This window comes from Dictyostelium purpureum (assembly GCF_000190715.1).
Source record: "Dictyostelium purpureum unplaced genomic scaffold DICPUscaffold_32, whole genome shotgun sequence".
Lineage (NCBI taxonomy): Eukaryota > Evosea > Eumycetozoa > Dictyosteliales > Dictyosteliaceae > Dictyostelium > Dictyostelium purpureum.
The window spans coordinates 13,520-23,158 of record NW_003519369.1 but is presented as its reverse complement, the minus strand read 5'-3'; the positions used below and the strand labels follow the sequence as shown (position 1 = coordinate 23,158).

The 9,639-nt window shown below is 24.4% G+C and overlaps 3 protein-coding genes across 3 annotated transcripts; 1 reads left to right on the top strand and 2 right to left on the bottom strand.

Moving 5' to 3' along the window:
- Positions 1 to 1,999: 1,999 nt before the first annotated feature.
- On the top strand, positions 2,000 to 4,578 carry DICPUDRAFT_75770 (uncharacterized protein; the record flags this gene model as incomplete). The annotated part of the gene is made up of 5 exons (XM_003284792.1): positions 2,000 to 2,335; positions 2,428 to 2,596; positions 3,237 to 3,309; positions 3,416 to 3,906; positions 4,307 to 4,578. The coding sequence occupies 5 exons, from the start codon at positions 2,000 to 2,002 to the stop codon at positions 4,576 to 4,578; spliced, it is 1,341 nt and encodes a 446-aa protein (XP_003284840.1).
- A 433-nt stretch (positions 4,579 to 5,011) lies between these two features.
- Positions 5,012 to 5,371, bottom strand: DICPUDRAFT_75769 (uncharacterized protein; the record flags this gene model as incomplete). Its single annotated transcript, XM_003284766.1, has 1 exon — positions 5,012 to 5,371. One exon carries the CDS (start codon positions 5,369 to 5,371, stop codon positions 5,012 to 5,014), a length of 360 nt encoding a protein of 119 aa, XP_003284814.1.
- Positions 5,372 to 5,900: 529 nt separating this feature from the next.
- DICPUDRAFT_148639 (uncharacterized protein) lies at positions 5,901 to 9,108 on the bottom strand (the record flags this gene model as incomplete). Its single annotated transcript, XM_003284765.1, has 2 exons — positions 5,901 to 7,412; positions 7,483 to 9,108. 2 exons carry the CDS (start codon positions 9,106 to 9,108, stop codon positions 5,901 to 5,903), a joined length of 3,138 nt encoding a protein of 1,045 aa, XP_003284813.1.
- Positions 9,109 to 9,639: the final 531 nt, after the last annotated feature.

The window sequence follows — 9,639 nt, the reverse complement described above, 5'->3', positions numbered from 1 at the left end:
TTATTATTATTATTATACTGGAGACATAGGGCTTTTTAAATTATCAACAACAAAGAAAATAGATACAAGATGTGAATATTGATAATGGGTAAAAAAAGAAAAACAGATTTATATCTTTATTTTTATTTTCAAAAAAAAGAGAAAATAAAAAGTGAATGTTAAAATAAAACAAAAATAAACAAACTATGATATGTGAAGTGGCAGGAATAGTTATTATTTATAAAAATAACTTTTTTGTTTGTTTTTTATAGATATAAATGAGAAAACCCCAAAAAATAGTTTTATTGGTTTTTTTTTGTATAATTGTTTAAAGTGAAAAAAATGAATAAAAGAAAAAGAAAAAAGACAACAAATATTATGTGTGAAATAAAAAAAAAAAAAAAAAAAAGATAAAATTGTGTGAAAAATATTATTTTAAATAATTTTAATTAAAATAATAACATTTTTTGATAATAAAAACAGATATGATATGTATGAGTATGTTTTGTTTAAAAAAAAAAGATGAAATCAATTTTATTATTATAATTATTACAAAAAATATTTATCATTGTCATGTAAGGAAAGTGTATTGTATAAAAAAAAAAAAAACAGATTAAGTTAACCTACTTTGTTTATGTGTGTGTGTATTATGTGTATTATGTGCACTATATGTGTGATTGTGGTGTGTGTATTATTTTTATTATAAAATATGAGAGGTAATAATCACATATAAAGTTTTACATATAAATTATTTTGGTGGATTTATTATAAAAAAAACAATATTGCTAAATAAAATTTAGATAGATTTCAAAACACTTTAAATCTATCCACACTAAATGAACCAATATTGTTATTATTATTATCTAACGGTTGAAACCTTAACGAATAAAAAAATATTAGTTGTTTGGGGGGTGTGATTATTTGAAAAAAATAAAGAAAAAGAAAAAAATAAAAAAAATTCAAAATTTTTTTCAAATTTGTGAATGTTGAGTGTGGGTGTGGTAAATATATATTCGGTGGATTGGTGTGTGCTGGATTTCTTTAAAAATTACCTTTTGATTTGCAATATTTATTTAAAAAAAAAATTTATTGTTATTGCTGTTTTGATGTATATTATTTATTTTCTTATTATCAAAAGAGGCGCTATAATGATAGATAGAGTATTTTGTTTTTTAATTTTAAATCTATACAAAATTAAACAAATGTGTGTATAAGTGTCAATTATATACAGAAAAAAACACAATATTTAAAAAAACTGTATAAATATTTTGATATTAAAAAAATTTATTAGCAATAGAATTATTTTTGTTTAAAAAAAAATTTTAAAAAAAAAAATTCAAAAAAAAATTAAAAAAAAAAATCAAAAAAAAAAAAAAAAATTAAAACTGTGGACCCCAAACGCAAACAAAAGAGTGGGTCTCATCTAGATGCTTAAAAATAATAATTAAAATAAAATAAAATAAAAAAAAAAATAAGAAAGACTTTCTAAATAGATATTTTTAACAACTCGACCACGTTCTGCAAAATATATATATTGTATACACACCATACAATTCAATGTTGTTCTTTTTGGACACCTTTTGTTATTTTTGGAAACCACATCAAAAATTTAAATATCAAAAATAATAAAAAAAAAAAAAAAATTAAAAAAAAATAAAAAAACAAAAAAAAAAATAAAAAACGATAAATATGTCTTGTTTTGTGTATATGAAATATATTTATATTATTATTATTTATTAGTGTTGTTATTGTATTATTTTTATTTTTTTTAAAAAATTTTTTGAAATTTTACAATTTTTTTTTTTTATTTTTCTTTAAAAATTTTTTACAAAAAAAAAAAAACAAAATATCTTTGATATAATTTTTTTTTATTTTATTAGGAAAAACACATATATATGCGCAATAAATAATGTATATGGTTTTTTTTTTTTTTTTTTTTTCAAAAATAGAATCACAAACGACAACGACAATATAAAAAAAAATAAATAAAAATAATAAAAAAGATATTTTTGATGATATCATGTCCCTTAATAAAATAAAAGAAAAGGAAGAAGAAAAAGATATAATGGGTAATCAATTTGTGGATGTCTCAGAGAACGGGGAGTGGAGAACAAAGAGTGATAGAGAAAAAAATCAGGTTAGACTTAGTAAAAAAAAAGAAATTAAAAAATTACAAAAAGATATTTGTGGCAAATTAAAATGTCAATATTGTCCCACTATTAAATTCACATCAGTCAGAATGTTCAAACTCCATACAGCATCAAAACAACACTTAAGTAGACTCCAACGCTCAAATATTTCAGATACATGGTCATGCAAAATTTGTCAGTTGGATTTACCAAATGAATCAGAATGGGTAAGTTTAATATTTAATATTATAATAAAAAAAAAATATCACACAAAATAAATCAACAAAATTATTAATTTTATATTAATTTTTTTATATAGGATAAACATTCAATTGGCAAAAAACATTTAAAAAATATGCGATTGTATGCAGAAAAAAATTTTCCAACAAACAGACCATATTTTGAATCAGATTTAAAGGATATCAAACAAAGCGAATATAGAGAGGAAACTGACGAGGATGGGGAAGATTTATACCCACCCTTCATTGGTTAAGTTTTTATTTCTGCTATCAATATTTAATCAAATAAATATAGTTTATTAATTTATTTAAAATGTATTTAAATTATAGTTTATTATTTATTTAAAAAGTTTGTCGCGGAAATCGGATAGTTTTTTAATTTAAAAAACTTTTTTTATTTAATTTTTTTTTTTAAAAAATCGTTTGTATTATTGCATAGCCTTACCTTTCCATCGACCATGACAATATCCATATAGATTTATGTCATATTCTATTTCGGCAATAATAATAATGCCAACATTTATTGTGATAAAGATTATATACGATAATAGACAAAAATATTTTATGGGAAAAAATAAATAACTACATAAAAATAAAAACAAATAAATAAATAAATTTTATTTTTTTTACCAATAGAATCAGGAGTGGTGAAACTGGCTCTTTTATTAGTGTGTGTTATAAATTTATTGAAATTTTCTATAAAAATTGAACTTTGATAAGTTTATACCTTTTTTTTATAAAATTTAATTTAATTTATTAGATTATTTCAAATGTTTAGATATTGTTTTGAAAAATAATTAATCAAAAAAATGATATTTTAAAAAAAAATAAAATTTTTTTTTATAAATTTATAAAAAAATTTTTATTTATTTTTTTATATTAACAATAGATGAGCTATTATCATCTCTAATTAACTTTAGTGTAAATGAAGAGTTAAAAAACAGTAGTAATATTAGTGATAGGTAAGTACAATACAAACAATTCAATAAATCTAAACAATAAATTTAAATAATCGATAAATTAAAAGCATATTAATTAATGTTTTCTCTTTTTAACTATTCATTATAGATTATTATATATAGTTTGGAATAATATATATTTAAGAAATGAAATTCATAAACATATTTTAAAGTTTATTGAATATAGTGTTATAGATCTTGATATATCACAATATGACCAGTTTAAATATAGATCATATATAACAACACTTAATTGGTATGGTGAACCACTACCTGATAAAAATGAATTTCCACCATTTTTGACAAGTTTATATTTGTTCTATTTTTTTGAAAAGTTAACTCCAACATCTTTACCAAATACAATAACTACACTTACATTCGGTAATAGTTTTGACCAATTAGTTCTACCCGGCACATCCTCATTCGGTGATGGTTTTAACCAAGTAATTCTACCCGACGCATTACCAAATAGTCTCACAACACTCACATTAGGTAGCCAGGTAGTTTCACCGGGCACATTACCAAATAATCTCACACAACTCACATTCGGTCATTATTATAACCAAGTGGTTCAACCTGGCACATTACCAAAGGTGAGGAGTAACACCGTAAAAAAAACATCTGGATCCTGATATCCACCCAAATTCAGAACTCTGCCATTTTAAATGGCATGAATCGTTAAACGATACCCGGTCCGGTCTCATCAATCAGAATGCATTGCAGGTATAACACAGACTAGACCAAACCACAAAGATTGTAATACTGATCTTAGTGGTCCCGGCTTATATGAACAGAAGCTGGCTCTGACTACCACAGAAAAAATAGCCAAGGTAATAATCAATATGTCCGCACCAAGTGAATCAATGAATTCCTAAACAAAGTAAAAACATAACATTAATACTAAAAAAAAACTATAAATAAAGTGGTCAGTTCATGACTAATAATTAAATACCAAATAGTCTCACAACACTCACATTCGGTCATTATTTTAACCAAGTAGTTCTACCTGGCACATTACCAAATAGTCTCACAACACTCACATTCGGTTATGAATTTAACCAAGTAGTTCCACCTGGAACATTACCAAATAATCTCACAACACTCACATTCGGTAATAATTTTAACCAAGTAGTTCTACCTGGCACATTACCAAATAGTCTCACAACACTCACATTATATGATTATTTTAAACAAGTACTTCTACCTGACACATTACCAAATGGTCTCACAAAACTCACATTCAGTCATGGGTTTGAAGAAGAAACTATCTGATTATGATTAAACAAAGAATCATAAGTTTTATTCAAATGCAGCAACAAAAAAAAAATCAACAACTACAATAACTAGAATCCAATAATAATAACAAAATAATAATAATGAACAAGGAAACCATGACAATAATGAACAACTTATCTATAACAAGAAAATAATTAAGATATCGTTCAAGAACCACCAACACCTCAACTCTTACCAACTGTATAGGTAATCGAATAGAAATAAACTAATAATTAACAGGCCAACTTTTATTCAAAAATTAGATTAACCAAAACCAGTTTCACTGTAAATAAAAAATAACAAATAACAAATAACAAATAACAAATAACAAATAATAAATAACAATGTTTTTTTATTTTATAATTTTAAATAAATTTGTATTATTACCCATTTCAATGATTGCATCGATATTGTCGAATGTAACTGCAATTTATGTTGAAATTATTTTATTGTTGTCGTTATTAATATCGAAAGATATGAAATTTGTACCTTTAGAAGCTATTGAGATCGTCCTTAGAGCATAGGAAGTGGAATCATTGAATCTAACCTGACTATAGTCAAATTGGTTCCACGAGGATGCAAACATTTTAAATAAAACTGCAGTGATAATATCATTTTTTAAAATACCACCTTGTTTACCATCTATGCACGATTTGAAATTTTCTAATTCATTTATATTAAATTCTATATTGTTCACTGGGATGGGGTGGGTATCTGTTGTTGCGGATATTGCATGCAATGATGGATATGAAAAGCCTATCTGATTTGAATATAATTGAGCTTCATTCATGTCATTAAATATTATAGACTCGCTACTAAAAGCACTATAATCCGTAAAATGAGGTTTGGCCAATATGGTTCCTCTTCCATTATATATAGAGTTGTTATATATTTAAAATAATAACAAACTGCACCTTGATCAAAAATTGCATGGCTGATGACATACCCCAGACTGAAACCATCTTTTAATAAGGTAGGTTTAAATACACCAACTTTGGCACCATTTTCTGTATCTCTTGTATTGATTTTATTTGGTAAAGAGTCCTCTATTTTACAATTGTTTTAATTACCTTCACCTTGATCTTCATTTGCTTAATAATTTATATGTATCAAATAATATGAAAATACATACCCATTATGAATAATATATAAATTTAAAAAAAACAACAAATCCAAAATAATTAAAAAAATTATAAATTATTGTTATTAATAAAAATAAAATCGGGTTGCTATTAATTTTTTATATTTTACAGTTTGAATAAATATAATAGTGTTATTATAAAAATAAACATTATTATTTTGTTTAATAGATCTTTATATTATTTAAAATTAAAATCGTTTTTTAATTTTAGTAAATAGTTTTTTAATTGTGTTTCATTTTGTTTGGAGTTTTTTAAATTTAATAGTTTTTGGACCAAGGTATATGAATCCCTATGGGGGTGGTAATAGTCAAGAGTTGATTTTTCTGGACCAGTATTAGAGTCTAAAACATCTTTGATCATTCTAGCAATTTGGATAACGTTTGAATCAATTCCTGCCAACTCTGCAGTATCTATACCATATGATCTATTAGCTGATGAGATACCTTCAGAGAGGAGATAGTTGTATTTTAAGCCAATTGAGTCTCTTGATACTTGAAAATGATATATTTTAATATTTGGATAAAAGATTGCAAGATTCATTAGTTGTGGATAGTGGGTAACGAAAAGAGTGTAGCAACCTATTGTTGATAGTTTTTCGCTTATTGCCCATGCTATTGATGATCCATCCATATTTGAGGTTCCCCTACCTAATTCATCGACAATAACTAAACTATTTGGAGTCGCATTTTCTAAAATATAGGACATTTCTTTCATTTCAGTCATGAATGTACTTGCATTTGATTCTATATTATCAGATGTACCAATTCTACTTATAATTTGATCAATCAATGGAACCGAAGCAAACTCACAGGGTAATAAATAGCCAATATGAGCAACAATGGTTAAAAGTGCAACTTGTTGAATATATGTTGATTTACCAGACATGTTGGGACCATGAATTAATTGGAAATTTGAGGTTTCATTGATAAGTGTATCATTTGGTACAAAGTCTGTTGGATTGGTTGATTTTTTTGATTTTTTTAGTTGGATTGGATGATAACCGCTTTTAATACCCAATGGACCGTTTACGAATATTTCTGGTGTAACACAATTCTCTAAACCTAGTGCATAGTATGATCCAGAGATCAAGAAATCTAAAAGAGAAATTGATTCTGAAAGATTGTAAAGCTCCGAGATACGTGCTCTATAAAACTCAATTAAACTTTCAATTGACTGGGCAGATAAAACAATAATTTCTTCAAAGACTTCTTTAGAACGACGAGATAAAGATATAATCTCCTCACTAAGGAAATAGCATTTCTGGTTTCTATAGGTGGCTCTAATAAATGGATTTGGTAAGTGAAAGAGGGTTTTATTTTTGCATGGTAGAGAATAGTAGTATCCTTTTGTTAAGCAATAGTGAAGCTTTAGAAGTGGTAGTTTTAATTGATCTTGATAAAATTTGGTTAATGTTTGGATGTCGTTTAAAATATCTGTATACGCTTTCTTGCAAACATCCAATAGTCCATTAACACCATCTTTAATATAATAAACAACCTTTGAGTGATGGGATGCTACATATTTGATAACTGGAATCTTTTCATTGATGATTTTAAAGTTTTCTTTTTTTAGTTCTTCAATAGTTTTGTTTATTAAATTGTTGTTAATTATTTTTAGCATCGGACTAGTCATTGGATTTAATAAATTTACTATTTTTGGTAAAGCTTCAAAAATATTTTTAAAGTCGATCTAATAAAAATAAAAAGTAAAAATTATTAATATATGGTTTTGTGTTGCTTTTTGATTGTATAAAACTTACAAAATTTTTAATATATGTTTCAATTAGTTTGACTGTTGAAGTTTTTTTATGATTTTGTGAAAAATGTAATAGTATTTTATCTATATCTTCAATTTTTGAAAGAATGGGTGTTAATATAAAAGTTGTTTTTTCATTTGCCATAAATTCTTTAATTGCAGCTTGACGGTATTGTATAATTTCTAGATCATTTGATGGTTGAACAATGGCACTAATTAAAAGACGCGAACCTTGAGCAGTCTTGGTTTTGTTAATTGCCTCATAAAGTGTACAGTTTCTACTACCATCTTTTGAGTTGTGAATTAATTCTAAATTTTTTATTGTTTCGGCATCGATCTGTATAGAATTTTCGCTCCCAGAATACTCTATCTTGACACAATTCTTTACAAAGCTAATTTCTTGTTCTAAATATTTGAGTATTGCAGAGAAACTTGCCTGGGCCAGTAGTTTTTCTTTTGTAAATTTTTCGATGATAGAGAATTTATCAATTAGACAATACTGTTTGATCATTGCCATCCCGTCATTATTGTTGAAGAGTTTTCTAACAATTGGGATGATTTTAATTGCAGGAAAGCGAGATTCTACCATTTTTACCATTTCTCTTGTTTGTTCAATGGGAGGGATTATTATTATTGATGGATTTAAAATATATATTTTGTTATATAGATGGTAATATGTTTGAGAGTCGCAAAATTGACCAATTTCAAAATCACCGGTTTCTTGATTATATGATGAGTAACCAATTTCCCTTGTTTTGTTTTCATAAATTGAAACTATACAGTTTTTGATATTATTTTTTATTTTGTTTTTAATAATTGATCCTTCAATAATATTATTATCATCATCATTATTAATATTTGTTTTTGGGGTTTTAGATTTATTTCTTTGTGTAGTAGATGATGGTGGTTTTGTGATTGATGGGTTACTATTGTTTGATTTAGAGAAAATACTATCTATAGATTTGCTATTGCTATTTAGCCCTGCTGGTGTATAAAGATTTGATTTTTCAAATGATATTTCTTTAAAATTATTAATATTATATGTATTGCTATTTAAATTAAATTTATTGAGAGTGGATGGGTTTTTGTTTTGAAAGGTGTTGTTTGTTGTGGCTACAGGTACATTTTCATCAAAATCAAATTCATCAAAGAGGATGTCATTGTTAATCTTTTGTCTTTTATGTTTACCTTGAAATTTGTTTTCTGATTGTTCTTGATTAAGGGGATCTTCTTTACTGTGGATAACATTCATTAAAATATCGCTATCATCATAGAAATCTGATTCGTCTAAATAATCAAAGCTATCTATTTCTGTTTTTTTATTATTACTATTATTAATTAGATTTGTGTTATTGTTATATGAAGTGTTGTTGTTGTTGTTGTTGTTGTTGTTGTTGTTGTTGTTAAAATAATCACTCTTATGGGTGCTGGTGTGTTTATTATTTTGTAAATTTGTTTTTTTATTATCTATATAGTCAATATAAATATCAATATCATCGCTATCATTATCATTGATATTAAAATTATTATCCATATAACTATTTTTGTTAATTGTAGAATTGTTTATAACACTGTCATTATTGGTATTGTTGTTATTGTTATTGTTTATGTGGTTATTAAAATAGGACATATATAAAAATTATAGTTATTATCTTTATCTTTATCTATAACTTTTTTATTTAAATAAAAAATAAACAACATTTTTGTATGGTGGGAATAAAAAACATAAAATTTAACAAAAAAAATTTAATTATAAAAAATTATCTATTTTAATATTATCTATTTCCATATTTTTTAATATTATAAAAAAAAAAATAATCAAAAAATAAAATAAATTTTAAAAAAAATTAATTTTTACTTTTTTTTTTTTTTAAAATTAACACATTTATACATAAACACTACATAATAATATAATCATACTATAAAAAGTTTCGAATAATAATTGTGTTGTTTTATAATAGTATTGAATATTAATAGTATTGGATAATAATTATATATATTATTTCTTTATTGATCAAACTATGAAATAATTATTAGATTTTAAATATAGGATAAACACCTTTACATAAACACATAATAATCCAAATAAAAAAATGATTAAAATAATTATATAAAATATTATAATATTTTTTAAAATATTATAAATAGAGTTTTATTTTTT